This window comes from Chlamydomonas reinhardtii, chromosome 2, assembly GCF_000002595.2.
Source record: "Chlamydomonas reinhardtii strain CC-503 cw92 mt+ chromosome 2, whole genome shotgun sequence".
In the NCBI taxonomy this organism is placed as follows: domain Eukaryota; kingdom Viridiplantae; phylum Chlorophyta; class Chlorophyceae; order Chlamydomonadales; family Chlamydomonadaceae; genus Chlamydomonas; species Chlamydomonas reinhardtii.
In genome coordinates, this window is record NC_057005.1 from 1,540,402 (window position 1) to 1,560,739 (window position 20,338).

The 20,338-nt window shown below is 66.7% G+C and overlaps 3 protein-coding genes across 4 annotated transcripts; all 3 read right to left on the reverse strand.

Annotated features, from left to right (window-relative positions):
* Nucleotides 1-3: 3 nt before the first annotated feature.
* CHLRE_02g084650v5 (uncharacterized protein) lies at nt 4-10,979 on the reverse strand. The gene is made up of 26 exons (XM_001701865.2): nt 10,680-10,979; nt 10,346-10,537; nt 9,954-10,085; nt 9,547-9,691; nt 9,198-9,289; nt 8,797-8,953; nt 8,359-8,540; nt 8,087-8,201; nt 7,744-7,895; nt 7,388-7,523; nt 7,080-7,201; nt 6,761-6,831; nt 6,375-6,557; nt 6,145-6,198; nt 5,879-6,005; nt 5,584-5,715; nt 5,109-5,240; nt 4,820-4,889; nt 4,271-4,431; nt 3,585-4,044; nt 3,231-3,394; nt 2,287-2,959; nt 1,827-1,966; nt 1,494-1,571; nt 1,130-1,222; nt 4-889 (listed from the first exon to the last, which is right to left on the reverse strand). Exons 2-26 carry the CDS (start codon nt 10,454-10,456, stop codon nt 638-640), a joined length of 4,134 nt encoding a protein of 1,377 aa, XP_001701917.2. The 5' UTR covers nt 10,457-10,537; nt 10,680-10,979; the 3' UTR covers nt 4-637.
* Nucleotides 10,980-11,917: 938 nt separating this feature from the next.
* CHLRE_02g084700v5 (uncharacterized protein) lies at nt 11,918-15,607 on the reverse strand. Its single transcript, XM_043059306.1, has 9 exons — nt 15,308-15,607; nt 15,035-15,081; nt 14,667-14,765; nt 14,387-14,518; nt 14,054-14,158; nt 13,684-13,863; nt 13,402-13,468; nt 12,655-13,238; nt 11,918-12,429 (listed from the first exon to the last, which is right to left on the reverse strand). Exons 1-9 carry the CDS (start codon nt 15,573-15,575, stop codon nt 12,208-12,210), a joined length of 1,704 nt encoding a protein of 567 aa, XP_042926940.1. The 5' UTR covers nt 15,576-15,607; the 3' UTR covers nt 11,918-12,207.
* Nucleotides 15,608-15,654: 47 nt separating this feature from the next.
* Nucleotides 15,655-20,337, reverse strand: CHLRE_02g084750v5 (uncharacterized protein). 2 transcript variants are annotated; one of them, XM_001701866.2, is made up of 7 exons: nt 19,930-20,337; nt 19,618-19,844; nt 19,376-19,450; nt 18,236-18,332; nt 17,609-18,038; nt 16,869-17,447; nt 15,655-16,695 (listed from the first exon to the last, which is right to left on the reverse strand). In XM_001701866.2, exons 1-7 carry the CDS (start codon nt 20,269-20,271, stop codon nt 16,040-16,042), a joined length of 2,406 nt encoding a protein of 801 aa, XP_001701918.2. In that variant the 5' UTR covers nt 20,272-20,337; the 3' UTR covers nt 15,655-16,039. The 2 variants fall into 2 exon arrangements, with proteins under 2 accessions (XP_001701918.2, XP_042926941.1); XM_043059307.1 differs by having other exon boundaries at nt 16,869-17,450.
* Between the last annotated feature and the right edge of the window lies 1 nt (nt 20,338).

Consider the following 20,338-nt stretch of genomic DNA (forward strand, 5'->3'; position numbering starts at 1 on the left):
AAGTTGTGGGGCGTTACTCGCGTGCACCAAACAGGTGCGATTTGAGCGACGGCCGGAGAAGGTTCACTCGCATTACAGCCATACAGTTTGGTTTCCGTGGGTCCCTACCCACGGTGCCTACCCCACCAACTTTCTTCCAGCAACTCCCTTCGGCGATTGGCCACCACATACGGTACCCTAGTTATTCTCTCTGTACTTGAGGTTCATTCGTCGGTTCGAGTATTTGGAATGCGTTTTCTAGCCAGCCTTACCCGCCGGATGCGAACTCGCCGGCGCTGCAGATGAGGCCCGCGCACCCCATCCCCGGCCACACCTTCAAACCTCCCGTCATGCAATGCAAGACTGTCGTCTTCGAAGACAGCACCCCACAATCAACAAAAAGTACCCGTCAGGCCTCAATAGTACTTGCGTCCAAGCAACAAACCGTGCAGGAGACGTGCCGCGCACTCCGTTGACCCGCCTACCTACGACCGACCATGTCCACCCTGGCTACTCCCCCACCCCGCGACAACCGCCACCGCCAACCCCCACCTCAGGGCCACTCCATACCGCTGCCCATGCCCCACTTCCCCAAACCGGACTCAAATCCCCACTCCCCACCTTCTCCACACGTCCCCAGCCGCGCCTCTACCCCCCCTCACTCGGGCGTGGAGCCGCCCGACACGAAACCCACGCCGCCCTCGCTCAGCCCCGGTGCCACCAGCCCGTACAGCTCGTCATCGTCGGCGGGGTCGGCGCTGTCCTCCGGCTCCTCGCCGTCGATGACGCCGCCCGACCGCAGCCGCTGCCCGCTCATCACCGCGGCCAGCTGCAGCCGCAGCCGCTCGCCGGCGCCGTGCGCGGCCAGGGCGGCCAGGAAGGCGTCAGGCCCGCCCGCGCGCTCCGACAACTGCGGTGAAGACGTGATTATTGCGTTTTCAAGCCAAGCCAGGAAAATATGTGAGTACGTTTGTAGGCAATAGGCAGCCGCGGTAGCAGCCCTCGTCACGGGATGGCCGGAAAACGGGGATGCATTGCAGTCCTTCAGCCAGCAGTAGGCGGGGCAGCGGCCGCGGGCTGCGTGCCGCACTCCATAGTTCCTTGCGGCCTCCCCGCCCTACACGCCTTTCCCGCGCCCGTTCCCCCTCACCTTGGCCAGCAGGCCGCGCACGCACTCGTGCACATCCACCTTGCGGACCGGGTCTGCGCGTGTGATGGCCAGCCGCCGGGCCAGCACCGTGTCCTGACAGGGCGGGAGGGCGGAGCGGGTGGGGTTGGTGGAGCGGGCGGATAGGAGTAGAAGTCAGCAATGCAGGGTGCCATTTGTTTGGCGGTGCCGCAGGAGCCGCGTAAGGTCCGACCCAAAGTACCATACCTCAGAGGGCTGTGGCCGCAGGCCGCGATGCGTGCGTGCAGCTTGTGCGGGACACACGTGCTCCCTTCATTGCCATCGCTATCCCCCCTATCTTGACTCCCCCCTTTTGGGCTGGTACTTACAACCCCCTCGTCCGCACCTGCGCAAGGTCGGCCGCGAAGTCCAGCGAGTCCAGCTCCGACTGGTCCGCCCCGAACTCCGCGTCGTCGGCCAGGGCCTGGGGTGGGCGGGGAGGCGGGCGTGCGAGGCAGGTTTGTTGGTAAGGACTCAGGACAGGTGGATGGGAGCGGCAGGCCGTAGTGGCGCAGTGAGTTGAGCTTAGCAGTCGCCTGAGCCCACCACAGCTGCGTTTCCGCCTCTCTGTCCACATCCGCTACAAATGCACACAGATGCATTCCGTAGCGGTTGCCCCTTCCCCTTGAACACACACACAATCACAGTGTACCGCGCCGCGCTGCCCCCCCGCCCTCACCTGCACCGCCAGGCTGCACACGCGCAGCACCTTGCGCGGCTCGACCAGTTGCTCGCACACGCCCGCCCGCAGCAGCGAGGCCAGCGACATGGTGGCCATGCGCCGGCGAAAGCGACCCAGCATGGACATGGTCTTGACGCCTGCATCGGCAGCGTAGTGGGCGCGCGTTAGGAAGCAGAAGAGAAGGCTGTGCGGAAAGTGCACAATGAAGAGGATGTGTGCACCGTGTGTACCGTAGTGGGCGGATGGGTATCAGGTGGAAACGGACAAGGCGTGCCTAGGACAAGGGTTCAGGGCGCAAGGAGGCGCAGACTTGCCAAGCCTGGCCACTGGGACGAGTAGCAGCAAGGGCATGCCCACAGCCAATGCTCTCTGCGGCCCGCCGCTAACAAGGTGGATGGCCCGGCCCTCCCCATGTGCCTTGAGCCCGCCTTGAGCGCCCCGCCTCCAGCCCACTCACCAACCACCTCCTCCAGGAAGCGCGCCGCCGCAATAGTCAGCCACCGGTCCAGCAGCCGCTCCACCGCGCCGCCCTCCACCGCGCCCGCGCCGGTGCCCGCGCCGCCGCCCGCGCCGCCGTTGGCCGCCTGCGCCGCCGCCACCGCCGCCGCCGCCTGCGCCTGCGCCACGTCCAGGCCCGCGACCAGCTCCGGGAAGGTCATGGGTGACAGCAGCCACAGGCGCCCCAGCACCTCCAGGAAGCCTTCAAAGATGTTAATGATCTTGACGTTGAGGCCGGCGGATGGCACCGCCGGGTGCGCCAGCAGAGCTGCCATCGCCCGCAGCGCCGGCGCCACCAGCTGAACGATGGGGCCGTGCTGTGCAGGGCTGGCGGCCGCGCTGCCGCCCGGCGGGAACAGCTGCAGCAGCACGTCGATCAGCGCCGCCGCCGACATTGCCTCCGCCGGCGTTTCCGCCGACAGCGGGATCTGCACCGCGGCGGCGCCGGCGGCGCCGCCGCCGGGTGCGGCGGGCGTGCTGGCGGCGCCGCCGCCGCCTTGCCCGGTGGTGCCTGGCGCGCCCACCGCTGCTAGCACTGCGGTGGCTGTGCTGTTGATGGAGGCCTCCAGCGCGCGGCCCATGTCGGCGGCCAGCGGCTGCAGGCTGTCCGCGGCGTCCAGCAGCAGGTACGCCTACACGTGTGTGAGAGCACAAGGGAAAGGGGTCGACACGGTGCACTCGAACTCGCATGTATGCAATGCTAAGCAGGCGACACGGAATCCAAAATCTAGCGAGGGCTTAGCCACATACGAGAACAACGGCGGCATTCACGCGTCCGTCTGGGGGGGAGGCGCGCGGCCTAACCACACCAACATCAAGCTCGATTACACTCGGTCGTCCGCCGCCACTCCCGTTTCCCCCTCTGCCCCTTAGCCGCAGCCTGCGCTCCAACCCGCCACCCACCTCCAGCAGCGGCAGCAGCGCGGCGTGGTCGCGGCCGCGCCGCAGCAGCGCGGCCGCGTTGGGCAGCAGCTCCCGCAGCTGCGGCGGCACGGAGGGCAGCGAGGCGATGGTGACGGACCACAACCGGAAGGCCTCGTCCACCAGCACCTCGCCCTCGGGCGTGCCTGGGGGGTAGCGAGTGGGGGGGAGTTAGAGGGCAGCGATGGGCCACGTGATTGGGCATGTATGAGTTGGTGAGAATGAGTACTGTGCCACCAACACGCCGAACGCCCCCCCCCCCCACTCGACAACGGCTTGTCGTAAACGCCACAAGACCTGTGCGCTCAACCCTTTCCCCAGCAAGCCGGCACTCACCCACTCTCGTGGAGTACTTGAGCAGCGGGAACACCACGCCGCAGATGTTTGGGTCCTCCAGCGCCACCGCCCGCAGCTTGCCCACCAGGTGTGTCAGCACCGCAATCAGCGCGCTGTGCAGCCGCACCACTGCGCCCGCCTCGTGACCCATGCCGCCGCCGCTGTCGGCACTGCCACGAGCCGCCGCCAGCGCGCCAGGGCGCCCCCGCCCGGCAGCTGCGCTGCCGGGGGTACCAGCAGCGGCGCCTGCGGCTCCGCTGCCGCCGCCGGCGGCTCCGCCGCCGGGCGTGCTAGGCCCAGCGGCATCGGAGGCGCGGCGGCGGGCGGCGTCGCGGTCGAGGAGGGATGTGGCCTCGGCCGCCGAGGCGGCGGCGGCGGACAGCATCTCTGCTCGCGACCAGACCTGCGGCAGGCCGGCGGCGATGATGCCCAGGTGTGGCCGGATGCGCTCGCCCAGAGCCTGCAGTTGGGGTTGCGGAGACAAGAGGTCAACTCGGTATGGGAGACGAAAGCGTGGCTTGACAGCCGGTGCGCCTTGCGTGAACTTAGCTTCGCTCCATATGCTAGCTAGGCGGGAGGCAGGAGTGACTCCCCACACTTCGCCCCCCGCTCTTTGTAAACGGCACCCTCTCTCGATCGGCCCACCCTGCCCGCCCGCTCTCGGGCCCCTTCCGCCCCGCGCTCACCTCCACCAGCACCGACACCAGCTGCAGCACGCGCACCATGCTCTCCACCTCGCGCAGCCGCGACAGCAGCCCGAAGCAGTTGAGCAGCGCCGCCGCCGTCACCTCGCTGGACAGCGCCGCCAGCCGGCTCTCCACGCGCGCAGTGGCCTCCGCGATGGCGCCTGGGTGGAGTCGCAGGCATGAAGCTAGTCAGACGACGGCGGTGTTGCATAAGAAGCTAAACGGCGTGAGTCAGCGACGTGAAACCCCGGGTACAGGTGACTTGGGTGGAGAGCCCGTCGGAGTTGGCGTGGGGTGGAAGGAGCTATGACGCAGCGAGGGCGCCCGTTGGGTGTTTAGTCCAACCGTCAAGCCCCACTACGTTATCACACAAACACTACGACTGCGGTATGCCGATCACGCCCCACTAGGCCCCCGCCCGGATGCCCTCCCTCCTTCCTTTCCCCCGCCCCTCCCTCCTTTCCCCCGTCCCTCCCTCCTTCCCTCCCTGCTTCCCTGCCCTCTCTCGCTTCACTACCTCCCCCCCCCCACACACACACACACACACACCTGCGTTTTCCTGCTGGTCGCCGGCCGCCGCCGCGCCCTCCGCCAGCTGCATGGCGTCCACACGCCCAGCCTGCAGGCACCGCCACACCGGTGTGTTGTGGTTACGCATGACAGCATGACCAACACAACATCGTGCAGTTGGCGAGCGCCGCAAGCCTGGCATATAGTTTGGCACATACAACCCGATCGCCCCGCCCAGTTGACGCCCTGACGGCATTGCCATGCCTGCAAGCAGCGGCCACACGTCCCCAAGCAGCCCACGCGCCCGCCCGACTGCGCGCGCGCGCACCAGTCCGCCCGCCGCGCCCGCCCCGCGGCCCTGCGCCGCCCGCTGCTGCGCCCGCAGCTGCTCCAGCGCGGCCTGGTCGTCCAGCACCAGGCTCAGCAGCCCCAGCAGCGAGGTGACCGAGGACAGAGCCACCTGCACCATGGTAGAGGGAGTGGTTTGCATTCATACATGAATATTTCAGGAGAAGCGAAGTCGAGGTCAGGCACAGCGGGCGGGGTGAAGGGCTGCGCGAATGATCTGCTGGTCCACGCACACGTGGTGTGCGGCACAGTGTGCGCACGTGCGGGTACGATGGCACACATGTTCCAAGCATGCAGCGGCAGCGCAACCGGTGCGCCAACATCCTCGGCCTCCCCCTACTTTACTGGGCTCGGGCATACACTCCCCACCCCCGTGCATCCTGTACCGCTTTCCTGACCATCCATGCAACCCCCCGCTCCTCGCTCCCCCAAACAAGGGGCTGCACTGCACCCACCACCACGTCCTCCGCCGCCAGGTAGCACACACACAGCTGGTAGGCGCCGCCCAGGGCCGCGGCGGGCAGCTCTCCGCCGCACACGCCCAGCAGCCACAGCGCGCGCGCGGCCAGCACCGACGCCAGCAGCACCTGCGGCGCGGGGCAGGAGGGGCCGAGGAGGGGCCAAGGAGGTCAGGCACGATGCCACGACATAAACGCCAGCAAAGCAGCCCTGGTGGCAACGGAAAGGCAGGTTTTGATCTGCCCAACCAGCCGTGGGAAGCAGTGCTCCATCGTGCCCCCACGGCCGCACCTGCTCGCTGCCTGGCGGCCCAATCTTGCCGCCGCCCAGAGGTGAGGGCGGCGGCGGCGCGGAGGCGCCCTGGGGCGGCGGCGGCGGCGCGTTGGACGTGAGCAGCGGCGCCAGCTCGGCGTTGTACCTGCACATGGCGCGTGGCGGACGATGGTGGGGAGTGTTGCAGACGTGACTAGATAGGAGTGGGGTCAAGGCGCCATGTGGGCTAGAGGGTGACGGGCACATGGGGAGGAGCGGGCGTGTCCGCGCACGGGCGCACCCACCAGGCCTCAAAGTTGATGTGGGAGGAGACGTGGTTGAAGCCCTCGCCGATACACCTGCGCGGCGGCAGTCCCCGGGAACAGGTAGGCAAGTGAGAAAAAACTATTAGCCACGAGTCTTACCCGCTTAGCCTCGAGTCTTAGAGTCTGTGGCTTCTCTTTTGGGATTGGTGGAAACGACCCCCAGCCCCACGCAACCCATTCGCGCCACCCCAGCTGCGGCAGAGCCTCACCGGTAGCAGGCCTCCCGCATGAGCAGTGCGTCAGGTGTGGCCGCCCGCTGCTGCAGCGCTGAGGCCAGGCCCAGCAGCACCACCGCCACCGCCTCGCCGCCGTGCTCCAGCATGCACAGCAGCAGCCCCACGCCGATGGGGCGCGGCGTGTCGGCGTCGGGGCCGCTCTCCACCTCCATGGTGCTGCAGGAGCCAGGCGGGCGGGGCGCTAGATGAGCAGACACGTGGCGGTGGCGGATTGGCATGCCAAGCGGCTACGTCACATCACCTTCTCCCGTACAAGCTGCAGGCTTTTGGACGTGCTGGTTGCACATTGGGCATACGAGCACCCTTGCCCTTCTGCATACAGAGGAGCCTCTCGGTTCTGTCCTGGCCTCCGGCCTCACCGCGCGTATGACTCGGGGTCGTCGCGCCACTCCTCCAGCTCCTCACCACTGAGCGCCACGTACTTGGCCACCTGGCGGGTGGCAGGCGGGCGGGTGGGTGCGTGTTAAGAGGCAGCAGCGGGGCGCGGGTCGCTAGTATCGGCCCCGGGGCATGTGGCATGGCGACGGTTGCCACGCACAGGACCTAGGCCAGGTTGTGAAACGGCACACGTAACCCCCTCCCCAAATTGTGCTCCTCCCTGCTCCTAGTTCTTAGTGTGCATGGACAACACAGGCCCCCCCCTGGGGCGCCAACCCCCTGTGCCCCCCCGCCACCCACCAGCGCCTCCACCAGCTGCGCGCACGTGGCGCCGTTGAGCAGCCCCGACAGCGCCGCGTGCGCGCGGGCGGCCCGGGCGCGCGCCTCCATCAGGTGCTGCAGCCGCGGCGCCGGCAGGTGCTCTGCGCAGCGCGGGGCGGGGTCGCATTGGGGTTAGGAGGGACCGCAGTGGAGTTGATGGTTCCTGCGCATCCCTGGAGGTGCAAGCGCCTGCCGACCCGGCGGCCCTCAAATGAAGGTCATACTTGACCCGCCCTGGCCAAAACCGGTCCCTGCAACAGCACGCAGCAGCCCGGTACCTGACTCACGCGGCAGCGGCGACTCCACCCACTCCTGGCGGTAGTAGGGGTTGAGCAGCGCCTTGCTGATGAAGCGCACCAGCAGTACGCGGCGCTTGGGGCGCATGGCGCGCACCGTGGCGGCGTCCAGACCGATCAGAGCCGACTGCGGCCGCGAGCGAGTGAGGCGTAAAGAGGGAGACAGGGCAGGCGGGCCAAGGACACGAGTCGTCAGGTAAGGACCAAGCCGGGATTCCCACCTTCCCCTTTTGCGTGTCAATGCGTTGTTCCCGGTCATGCTGGAGGGAGCTTTGTGGACTGTGGACTCCTTCGCTCGCCCTGCGGCCCCCCCTGCCCCCGGCCCCCTGTCTCGTCTCCTGCCCCACCTGCACGAACAGCTCCAGGAAGAAGGGCACGAACTCCGCGAAGGGCAGCGGGTTGGTGTCCAGGTAGGCGATGGCCAGCGCCGCCAGCCGCTCATACAGCTTGCCGCCCACCTCCGTCCACTGCTCGGCGGCGGGGGAGCCGGCAGCCATGCCTGCGGCAGGGGCGAGTGGGTGGTCAGGCCAGCGCGTGTTGGGGTGCGGGATGTAAACATGTAGGGTGTAGGGTGCGCTGGGCAGGGATTCCACGAACTAGATGGCAGCCGGCTGCGAGGTCGGCACGACAGAACGAGCCGTGCTCAGCAGAGCGGCAGCCGACAACGCAATGCGCACTGGCCGCACTCACTCGCAGGCGGGCCGCGCTGCACGGTGGTGCACACGGTGTGTATGGCCTCCAGCACGCCCTGCGTCCCCGGCGCCAGCTCGTCGGGCGTGGGCGAGGGGATGAGGTACAGCAGCGCCTGCAGGCAGGTGGCAGCCCGACAGCAGCGGCAGCCGCGGCGGTAGCGGGAGTTGGGTTCAGGCTGGACGTGTTCACTTCATACTCGCAATTCATTCATGCCGTCTTCCAAGGACAGCTACCCGCACTCGGTTTGCTTCCCCGGCGCCGTTGCTGACCTGCAGGCACGCCGCGGCGGCCGCAGCGAAGGGCCCCGCCGCGTCCCAGCCCACGGCGGTGGCTGCGATGAAGGCCGCCGCGTGCTGCGTGATCAGGGCGTGCAGCGGCGCGAAGCAGTCGCTGAGCCGCGTCTTGAACAGCTCCCGCTCGGCGGTGATGCGCTGCGACAGCGCCGCCAGGTCTGCGAGTGCGCCGCAAGGAGTGTTGCCGATGGTGAGAAATCAAGGTGTGAGGGAAGCGCAGGCTTTGAGCGAAACAGCTGGCCGCATTGAGCGCCAGCAGCACTGCAACTACCGTTTGTCTGTCCACGGCCTTCGCACACCGGTACGGTATCACCCCCACGACGGCACACACGTCCAACATCCTACACTGCAATGTCCAAAGCGCGCGATAAGTCGCACCCGGCACCCCAACCCACACCCGGCGCCCCAGCTCACCCGGCAGCGCCATGGGCGTACCCATCGCCTGTTGCGGCGCCTCTATCACGAAGCGCTTGGAGCCCAGCCCCTGGAGCACCCGCTTCAGCGCCTTGAGCGACCGCAGCTTCACCGCCGGCGGCAGCTGCGCGTCCCAGCTCGCGGCGGACAGCAGCAACTGCGTGTGCGCGTGGGGCAGGAGGGGAATTGCGAGGTTAGGGCAGTGGGAACAAGAGGGGCAAGGCACGGGCAGCCGGGCAACAAATCAAGTTGGCACACAGCTGGTGCCGGCCCTGCGGTCTCTTGGACCTATGTAGCTGTTCCCTTCCTGCCTAGCTGCACGCCATTCCACAAGTCAGCATGCGCCCATCCCGCATGCAATACCGTGCATACAACGCCTCACGCTCGGCCCAGCCGCGCACCTGCAGCAGGTTCTCCGAGCGGCCAGGGAAGTCGAACCGTGCGATGTTGGTGATGAGCAGCGACAGCTGCAGAGCAACTCGCTCGGACGGGTCTGCGAAGAGTGCAACAAAACACATAGGGGGTTGCAAAGATTGGTACAGAGAAGGGGGGACATGCAACTACCTAACCGGCACATCCGGTAGCGCTTTCGCAAGCCTTTCAATCGATCGCCCCATACCTTATACCAGTCAGCACACCCCAAAATTCACAATCCAAGAACCCGCAGCCTACTCTCCCGCTTATCCCCTGCCCGCGTTCCCCCTCCGTGAATCTCACGTCCTCCCCTCCCCTGTCCGCCTGGCCGCTCACCCGCCAGCAGCAGCTGCACAGCGCCCTCCCGCACCACCGCCTTCTCCTCGTCCGGCACGCGGCTCCACTCGCGCGTGCCCAGCGTCTTGCGCCAGGAGCTGCCCACCGCGTTCTTGGCCACCACCACCGCCAGCAGGCGGATGGGCTGCGGGGGCATCACGGATGAGAGCAGGGGCGTCGAAGACTATTCAAGATGCGGCGCAAGCCCGTCCGTTTGCCCTGGAATAGTAAAAATCCATCCGAGCCGGCCGCCTGCCGCCCCGACTGCCCGGCCGCTTCCACATACACTCCATACCCTCCGCGCACGACCGCCTCCCACGGTGACCACCCATGCCGCCTCTCAACCTCTCCGAGCCATAGTAACCCTAACCAACCCAACCCCACCCCGCCGCGCCCAACTCTCCCACCTCGGGCACGTTGTCTCGCTGCTCCACGATGCGCATGAGGCCCGACAGAAAGCCCGGCGCCGCGTCCGCCTCCCAGCCGTGCAACAGCCCCTCCGCCGCAGAGCGAGTGGCCTTGTCCACCGACAAGGCGCCCTGTGTGTGGCAGCAGGCGGCAGCGGGTTGGGAGGGGGGGTTGGGAGGACGTGACAGGGCATGTGGGTTTGGCGCAATGCACCGCCTCTTACCTTATGTCATGACCTCCTGATGAATACACACCGTACACATACAAGTGGCTTGTTATGCCGCTTGCTCCTCAGTGAGTCGCCACCGCCCCCACCCGGTGCCGGCCGGCCGTACCGCTCCCGCCAACCCTGTCAGGTGCCAACCCACATCAATCAGCCGTACGGCCGCACCTGGATGGTCGCCAGGATCTGCTCCACGGACGTCGGCTCCGGCACCGTGGAATGCGCGTGCGGCGGTGCGCCCATCATGGGGCCACCCGGGGCCCCCAGGCCCATCAACATCCTGGCTCAGTCAGCCCTAGCGCGAGGGCGGCGCCGAGGGGTCCGGCGACTGCGGGCGCGGCGTCGACTGCAACACCACACCTACGGCAGCGTAGGACGGCGCCTTAGGGCAGCCCCGGGAGCGCAAGCTGATGGCCCGAGTCCGTGCAGGAGTGTCACAAGGGCCTTCTATGTTCAGTGGAGGTTGGCGGGCTCTTCGGAAGGGCTCGCGACAATTCCCTACCTGCTGAAGCTGCACCGCTGGAGAAGTGCGATAACCCTAGCAAATTTGCTTGCTATAAAAAGCCAAACAATTGGCCACGCAGGTAGCCTTCTGCGACGCCGAGCTGGCCAGCCACGGCAGCACTTGACTCGTGCTGGAGGGCGAGTCCGAAGCAGCCACAGAGAATCAGGTGGTGCTCGGGACAAAGCACCCAAACTAGTTGCACTGAACAAGCGTCCTTCTGGGTCTCCTGGGGATCTCTGCAAAGGAATCGGTTCTTTTCTGACAAGCTGCCTCAGACCATGCTCACACGCAAATGTACATATGTTATTGTTGCGGTTTCAATGCAGTTATGCGATTGGGGAAGCATGGCCGTCTGGTGCACCTCGGATGCACCTGGTTCCAAAGACTGAAGAGCTGACTGGCCAAAAGCTGTGGCTTCTTTCCCTGTTTGGCCATTTCCCATGAAAAAGCAGAGGTTTTATAATTTGCCTAGTAGCTGTCAGGGTTGGCTGGCCACCATCCACCTGTGCCGTGAAGGGTGAGGCACCAAGGGGAAGGACACCCGCGCTCTATCGTTATGTAACAAGAGCCGCCTCGGCAGCACAACTTGACCGACAGCGATGTGTCGCACCGTCCAGCCCACACTGTCCATCCCTGACTCCTGACTCTGTCCAGCCCTGCAGCTGACTCCCTGATTCCTCACTCCCTGATTCCTGACTCCCTGACTCCTGACTCCTGACTCTGTCCAGCCCACACTGTCCAGCCCACATTGCACCCCACGCACCACTTGGGTGACGCGCTGCCTGCCTGCTCAGCTGCCTGCCTGCTCAGCCACCTGCTCAGCCGCCTGCTCAGCTGCCTGCTTGAACTTGAGGCTATTCTTGGCCATCTTGGACGGGCTGAAGCCGTGCCCCTGCTTCTTGCGCTTCCTGGCCTCCATGCCTTGCGCCAGTTGCCCTTCTCCGAGGGCGCCGTTGCCAGGCAGCCCGTGCACTCGCCCACCGTGCAGCCAGCGCGCAGCAGCCCGCCGTCCTCGTCCCGCTGCTCAGCTGCGGCCGGCCGGTCCACAGCCCCGCCAGCCCGCCACTGCTCCCAGCTGTCCGGATCCCAGGTGCTGGCGCGCGGCTTGCCGATGCGCTGGTAGCACCCGCCGCACCAGCGGTAGCCGCCGGCCGTCGCCGCCAGCTGGTCGCCCTCGCCAGCCGGTCGCCGTCGCCACACAGTGTGGACAGTGTGGGCTGGGCAGAGTCAGCAGTCAAGACGGACACTTACAACTTGAGTCGTTTGCGCCAGGCCGTCAGATGCGCAACATCACGCGAGTTGCGACAGATGCACAGGGTGGGCAAGCAGCCGGGGCTTGCCGCCCGCATGCAGTTCGGTCCACCCCCTCACCTCACCTCACCGCATTCAACACACCGGCGCCACCCGTCCCCTCCTTCTCAATACCACACAGCCACCCCAACCCGCCCTTCCATTCTTGCGCACTACGCACACACGGCATCCACACTCCCCGCCTGCGCTTCATTACCTATCCCTCCCTGCTCGGCTACTGGTTCTTGCGCGCCGCCACGAGCCGGTCAACCGTGAACCACCCTGCGCCCAGGCACTGCAGCAGCACCAGACCGCCGGCCACCGCCACGTCTGTGAAGAAGTGCAGCCGCGCGTGCGCCGCCGCGTGCCAGGAGGGCCAGTACCAGGCCCACCAGGGCCAGCACGTGCCGGCCTCCAGCAGCAGCACGGCGGCCAGCGCGCGGCAGGTCAGCGCGGTCTGCGCCAAAACAGGCGCACAGGGACAGGCAGGTTTGATGAAACATGGAATGAAGAATAGACTAACGGGTTGTGTTGTGGTTGAGATGTGCGGGGTAGCGGCGGAATGAGCGGCGGGGTGTGTGGGCGATCAGCAGGAGCAACAAATACAGGGAATCAGGCTCGCAAAGCAGGTGTTGTGGCTGCATGCATGAGTGCACAAGCAATCAAGCACACAATGGCGCACCTGCCAGCCCAGCGCCAGTGGCAGGCTCAGCGCCAGCTCCAACAGCTGCCAGTTGTTGTCGTGGCTGTCAGGCACGCCGTAGTGGTGTCGCACGGCCCCGAAGCCACCGCCACCTTCGGCAGATGCATCCGCGGCTCCCGCCGCCATGGCTGCCGCGGCCGCGCCAGCGCCCGCGGCGCCAGCCGCCAAGCCGCCAACCGCCGCCGCGGCGCCAAGCCCCGCGCCTGCCAGCCCCGCGCCGGCGCCCGCGGCGCCACCCGCCATAAGCCCCGCCGTGGCAGCCGCTCCCGCCGCCGCCTCCGCCACCCTCGCCGCCTTCTCTGCCACATTGGCCGCCGCGCCCGCCTGCGCCGCCGCCGCCGCCTCCACCGCCTTGTCCAGCGCCGCCGCCGCCGCCTGGCGGGGCGTGGAGGCAGAGGCCTGCCACAGCGCGCCGCCGCGTGCCGCCACCCGGCTCACTTGTGACCAGCCCGCGAACAGGAGCAGGCACGCCAGCAGCAGGCGGCCGGCGAGCAGCGCGACGGACTTGCGGCGGCTGGGCGGCGAGCGCTCATCGGGCGCCGGCTCGTCAGGGAGGAGCACGCCTATGGAATGGGGTGCGTGCGTAATGTAAAGGAGAGCAGCGTTCCTGATAGGTGTGTCATTGATTTTACGAGAAATAGGGAGACGTGGAGAGAAGCAGGGGCACGCGTGTCGATGTGGCCTGGAAGCAGCATATGCCGGCACACAGGACGCAATGCAACGCACCGGCGTATGTGCGCAGGCGGGCGCGGTCCTTGACGCTGTGTGCCAGCACCAGCAGCGCCGCGCCGATCTGCGGACGCGTGCGGCAGCGTGTGTGACATGTAGCACTGATGTATATCTGAGTCAAAGCCAGCCCTCTGCGTGGTATGTACTACAAAACGTCCTTACACCCTGCATCCGTAGGCGCGGACTGCATGCAAGTGCCCTTCCTGGCTGTCCCCCACCCATGATGGCTCCCCCCATCCACGATGGGTTCCCGTACCCAGAATGGCCTCCCCCACCCACAATGGCCAGGCGCTTGGCCAGTAGCTCGGTGGGCCGGCTGCCGCGCGTCAGCACCGCCAGCAGCTGCCGCCCGCTCAGCGCCGCGTCCTCCCACACGCTGCGTGCCAGTAACACCCCGCCCGTCAGCGGCACCGCCACGCCCGCCGCGCACAGCACGGCGCAGGGCAGCAGCAGCGTCACCTGGGCACAGCATGTTGGAGCAAGGGGAGTGTTCGCATAATGCGGTGGGTGCGTGGATGTTGTAAATGGAGTAAGAATCTGAAGAGGGAAGGAGAACGCAAGCGGTTGAACACATATGTGCCCGCGCACTCGCCGGGTCCTTGCCTCTGGGTCACAACTCCATGCCATGCCCCAGCCCTCACCGCCGCACCATGAGGAGGGGGAAGCTCGGCGGCTTGGGCTCGGGGTCGTCGGCCCAGCGGCGCCGCATGGGCGCGTTGCGCAGGTGCGCCCACACCTCCACCGCCTCCGCCACCTGCATACCACACAGTGCCGCACACAGCCACACTGCGCTACAGCGGCGCCCCACAGAACACGCACTGGGCACTGGCGGCGGCTTCCGTAATCGCCCCACCTCCTGCTAATGTACTGTACTGCGTGACTTCAGCACCCCCCCCTGCAGCACTACCGAGTACATGACACCGTAGGCGTGCGCCGGTCCCCGCCCGCACCCGACCCGCCACGCCCATTGCGCCGCTCGCACCTGGTTGATGTACCAGGCGCACACCATGGCCCTCGCCGCCCACTTGGCCAGCGGCCCGCTGTCCAGCGCCCGCAGCAGCCCCCACAGCCGCCGGGACCGCTCGCGCCAGGAGCGGCGCTCCGCCACCACCTCCTGCACACCACCAGGCAGCGCGCGGGACCACACTGTATCCTTAACGTCATAACTTCACCTGGTGACGATGCCCTGGAAGGCCGGTACAAGCCAAGCCGATGGCAGCAGGGGTGTGTGAGGCACCGTCACTTGCCAGCGCCCGCCGTACCTGCGCTGCCTCGCGCACCGCCTGCAAGTTGCCCGCCGCGCTGCGCCACGCCTCTCCCCGCTGCGCCGCCGCCGCCGCGCCCAGCTCCGCCATCTGCACCTGCAGCTCCCGCCCATCACACAGCAGGCCAGCAGGCCCCGGTGGTCTCATAGCGGGGCCGGGCCAGGCCAGCCTCAGCCGGCAGTGAAAAGCAACGCGTACATGCCACATGCCGACACGCTGCGTCTCGGACCCACCTTGCCAAAGCGGCCTTGCACACAAGTACCCCTATGGTCCTATTCGCCCTACCCCGTTCTCTCCCTCACACCAGCGCTGGGGCACCCGCGCCACGTCCACGCCGCAACGCTGAATCCCTCACGCCCCCGCACCTGCGCCTTGGCCTTCATGCGCGCCCAGTAGCCGGCGGCTTCGGGCGCTGTGGGCAGGAACCGCAGGATGCAGCCCGAGAACGACAGGTGGTCATGGCAGGGGACCAGGGGCAGGGTGAGCCGGAGCCGGCCGCTGAGCAGCACGCAAGGAGACTGGCCTCCAGCACCCGCGGGTCAAGGCAACTGAGACGCCAACACAAGCAGCCTGCACAAGCTCGAGCCTTGAAACAGCAGCAGCGAGCAGCAGCACACAGCAGCGCGCCCGCCGCGCACCTCCGGGCCCAGGAGGCGCGGACGAGGTGTAGAGCGCGCCGGTCGGGCGGGAGCCAAACCCCGGGCCCGCGGGCGCGGCCGCCAGCCCAGCTGCGCTCGCGCGCTGCAGGTAGCTCGGAGGGGGCACCTCTTCAGCACCAGCGGGCGGCGCCATGAGCGGCGTGATCTCGCTGACTGGGTCGGCCGCGGGCGGGCCCGCCGGCAGCGGCCCCGCGCTGGTTCTGCCGCCGCCCGGCGCGGCGTCGCCCTGCCGCGGGCGCTGCTGCATGACGGCGATATGCCGGTACACAATGTGTCTGATGGATTGAGCTGCCTATCTGGGTCAGCGTTGTCTGATTTCAGCAAGCGCTCGAACCTCGTTACAATACCGTGCTTCAATCAAAGCGTACATCGTCAGCACAGTTCCATGCGCATTCCAGCGCTCTCGGTCCGCTGCCCTGCATGCACTCGAACAGTCGCACGTCGCACGCCCCCTCCCTCCCATGCTGATTCCGGTTGCCCCCTCGACCCTTCCGCCTCGTCAACACAGGCCCCGAGCTCTTGCCCCACTGACGCTGGGGCGTTTGTCCCGTCCTGCATATATTCAGCATATTCCAAATCCAAACACTGCACGCAACCAATTCCACACACAGACACGTGCCAATCCTGCTCCACAAAATCCTTACCGACCCGACAGCCCAGCTGAGCGCGCTCATCGTCGTGTCCCCAGCCCGACTCGATCCCTCCCGCCACTTAGTAGGGCGCCGCGCGCTCGTAGCCGCCACCACCGCCACCGTTGCGCGCGGGCGGGTAGCTGCGGTCCGGGCCGCCGCGGCCCGAGCCCTCATACCCGGCGTCCGGGGCGTACGCCGCCGCCGCGCCACGGCCGCCGCTGCCTGTCGGCGTCAATGCTGCCGCCGCCGCCGGGGCGCCGCCCGCCGCCGGCGGCCCGCGGGACGCGGGTGCGCCGTAGCCACCACCGCCACCCCCAGACTTGTATCCGGCACCCTCCTCGTAATAGTCGCCGCCGCGGTCATAGCCCCGGTCATAGCCCCGGTCGTAGCCCCGCTCATAACCGCCCCCGCCGCCGCCACGGCCGCCGCCGCCACCCTCGTAACCCCGCTCGTAATAGCCCGCATCCCGTGCGCTGCCGCCGGCGGCGGCGGCACCGCTGCCGCGGGCGCTGCCGCCGTACCCGGCCTCGCGCGCGGGGTAGCCGCCGGCGGCGTAGCCATCGCCACGGGCGTAGTCGGCGCCGCGCTCGCCGCGGCTGGGTGGACCGGCAGCGTAGCCATCACCCTTGGCGGGCGGCGCGACATAGCCGGGCTCTCCACGGCCGCCGCGGCCCTCATAGCCGCTGTCGTAGCCGGCGCCGCCACGGCCGCCGCCACCACCACCCTCATAGCCATCTACACCGGGAAAGGAGCGGTTGAAACCCGTTCAGAGGCCCGCAAAGCGAGGGGACACGGCCCGGGCAAACGACAGATCAAGCTCGGCCGGGAGGCCAGGGCAAGCAAGACAATAAGGAGAAACGCGAGGCAGATGTAACAACCCCGGTATCGCAACGAGTAAGAAGACGTACCCCAGTAGTCGCCGCCCCGGCCGCCGCCGCCAGCAGCAGGCGGGTACTCGGTCCGCGCGTATTTGGCGGGCGGGTAGCGCTCATCATAGGCGGCGCCGCCGCGGCCGCCGCTCGGGCCGTACTCGGCATCACGGGCCGGCTCGCGATAGCCGCCACCACCGGCAGGGCCGTAGCCCTCGCGGGAGCTGTAGCCAGCCTCACGAGCGCTGTAGCCGCCCTCACGAGCGCTGTAACCAGCCTCACGAGCGCTGTAGCCAGCCTCACGAGCGCTGTAACCTCCCTCGTAGCCGCCTCGACCGCCCTCATAACCGCCGCGGCCGCCCTCGTAGCCAGCACGCCCGCCCTCGTAGCCGGCACGCCCGCCCTCATATCCTCCGCGACTGCCCTCGTATCCTGCCCGGCCGCCCTCATAGCCGCCACGCCCGCCCTCGTAGCCGACGCCGCCGCCGCCGCCGCCGCGACCGCCACCGCCGCCCTCGCGGTAGACTGGCTCCCGGTAGCCGCCACCACCGCCACCACCTGCCTCGTAATAGCCGCCGCCGCCGCCGCCACCGCCGCGACCGCCGCTGCCCTCGTAGCCTGCTGTGTGCGGGCACAGCATGCGCCCACAGTCAGCCAAGGGACAACCATGTGGACAAACGTCGCTCCTTGATACGCTTTAGCTACAGAACCCGGGTCACAGAGCACACCAGGCCAGGCTATTGCATGCTTGCACCATCATGAGCACGGCCGCCACTCACCACCGCGAGCTGTGGTGGGCGGGTAGTCGCCACGGCTGTACTTCTCCGGCGGGTACCGGTCGTCGTAGGCAGCACTGCCACCTCCAGCAGCCGCAGCGGCCCGGCCGCCACCGCCGCCCTCATAGCCGGCAACAGCGCGGCCGCCCTCGCGCGAGCTGTAGCCGCCGCCACCACCGGCACCACCGGCACCGCCCTCGTACGGCTCATCATAGCCGTAGCGGTCGTCATAGCCGCCGCCAGCAGCGGCCTTCTCGCCGCCGCCACGGCGCTCCTCGCGGGGATAGCTCTTCTCCTCATGGCCGCCGCCGCCGGCTGCCCGCTCCGACTTGTGGTAGGAGCCGCCAGTGCGGTCAGGCGCGCCTCCGTCGTACCGGTCGCTGGCAGCGGGCGCGCCGCGCTCCTCAGCTGCGTCCGCACCTTCCTCCATGTGCTACAGCCACATGGGCGTACAGGCAGGCAGGAAGCGTCATGTAGGCCCTCTCGGCACGGGAGATCAAGCGCACGCCCCACGGCGCTCCATCCCATTGGCAAAGCGCTGAGCTTGACTTGCGTTCTGCCCTTGATGCCTCCACCAGCCACGACCAGCACCAGTGGCAAGCCGCATTTGCGCGCGCGAGTTTCACCCACCAGCGGCTCGCAGCGTAGCTTGGCGCCCTCAAAGGACATGCCGTCAATCACCCGGATGGCGGTGCTGCGCTCCGTCGACGTCGTGAACTCGCCGACGCTGCAGGACAGCCGCGCACAGCACGAAAGGGGAAATGATCAGGGCGCGAGTCAAGCATGAGTGCCAACGCATGGGTGTGGTGCGGCTGGCTAATGGCAGCAAGTGTGGGGGCGGGCCGTCAAACGCAGCTCCTGCCGGCCGCCGCACGTCCTCAACCTCAACACAACCGGCCTACCTAGAGTGCCCAAATCAAATACAATATGACACAGAACCATAAAGACGAAGGTGCGGTGGGACACCTTAGACATGAGAGCACATGTGGCAATCGCATGAGTGCTTCCTGGGCGATACGCCATGCAGGCGGGCGCAGATAGCACGATGGCCTAGAGAAGCATGAACAATAAAGCGAAGGCAAAGACGCGCACACGTCTCTGGCTACCAACAGCTTGCTTGGAACCAATGTACACGGCATAGAGAGCAGTGTAATCAGGACAAGAGAGACGCCATGTGCAGCTAAACCACTGCCAGACCCTGACAGACGCGTTGGGCCTGCGCTTCCAGACACGAAGCAGGAGGCTGTAGCGATGCCTTGGCTGCCTATGCAAGCTGCGCGAGAGGGCAGTTGCGTTTTTTCAAGCATTTTCAATAACAGGGCCCAGCAGGAGAACTCTGCGTGACGCCAAGTGGACTAAGCTGCCGTGCTGCAAATCCCGGCTGCCAGAATCCAATGTGAACGGGCGTGCTGCAAAATGTGTGGGCTTGTTTGAGCACGTGATGATAGCCAACGCCTGCGCGGCCGCTCCAGGTGAGGTAGATTCCAAAATGAAAACGGGAGTCGAAAGGGGCTGCGTGTGGGTGTTCCTCCGTCCGCCGCTGCGAAACACCGGCATGAGGTTGCTGCGACGCCAGGCTGCTGCCGACAATAGGGCTGTTGGTCCAAAAGCACGTAAACTGCTATACTGCTTACGGTCAAAGTAGATACGCTGGAAAAGAAGGGGCGGTCCTGCTTGCTCACGAGACCGCGCCCACCGCATACTGAACCCCCTGCACCAGTACCCCATTCATAAACGATAGAGACCACCACCAAAACCCCGGTATAGTACCCGACGCCAGGACGCTCGATGTTCGCGTAGGTCGGCTGGGCGTTGGTCTGGGTGCGCAGAAAGTCCTTCAGCTCCCTGCCAGGCGCGAAACACACACAGGTGGTTGGGTCAATCTCCAACCCCACGTAAGCTCATGCGCAGCGTGACAGGCCCCGCAAAGCATCAGATATCCAAGTCTGGGCACATGTAAGCCCGTGCAGCGCTTCCTCAGCGAGTTCTCAGAGCATTCAGTCAGCGCATACCTCCATGTGTAGGTCTCGGGGAGGCCATACACTGTAACACGGTAGCCCTTGACCTTGGGACCCGGCGGCCGATCAAAATGAGGCCGTTCGCTGTTGTGCGGGCGGCGAGGCGCCTCGTCCCGTTCGCGGGGCTGCACACCCTTCTCCCGCTCGAACTGGGCCTTTTCCTCCGGGTTTAGGGCCTTATTCACAACCACGCTGCGTCCCTTGACCTGGACACCGTTCATCTGCGGCCCAAAGCACCAGGTTAAGCCCGAAAACAGGGCCCGATGCTGCCACGCAAGCACCCTAACCGGCCCAAACGCTGCCCACCTTGCGCAGGGCGTACAGGTACGCATCCTCATCGGCGAAAGACACAAAGGCGTAACCCTTGGAGCGCTGCGTCTCGTGGTCGACCACTAGCTGGATGTTGATCACCTTGCCCGCCTCAGAAAACACATCGTAGATATCATCCTTCGTGGCCGAGAAATTCAGACCACCAACATAAATTTTGTTGTCCCGCCCGCTGTTGCTCTTGGCGTAGTCCCTGTGGCCTCCCCCAGTCCCGCCCCTGGGCTCGCGCGGAGGATACTTCTCTGCATAATCCTTGCTAGGAGCATACTCCTTCTGTGAGTCCCGATCGCGGTCCTCCTTGCTAGGCGCCTGTTCAGACATACTGGCAATTGCTTGGTTCTTGTTGTCAGGAAACTATGAAGGTAGCTTGCAGCACATGCATATTAAT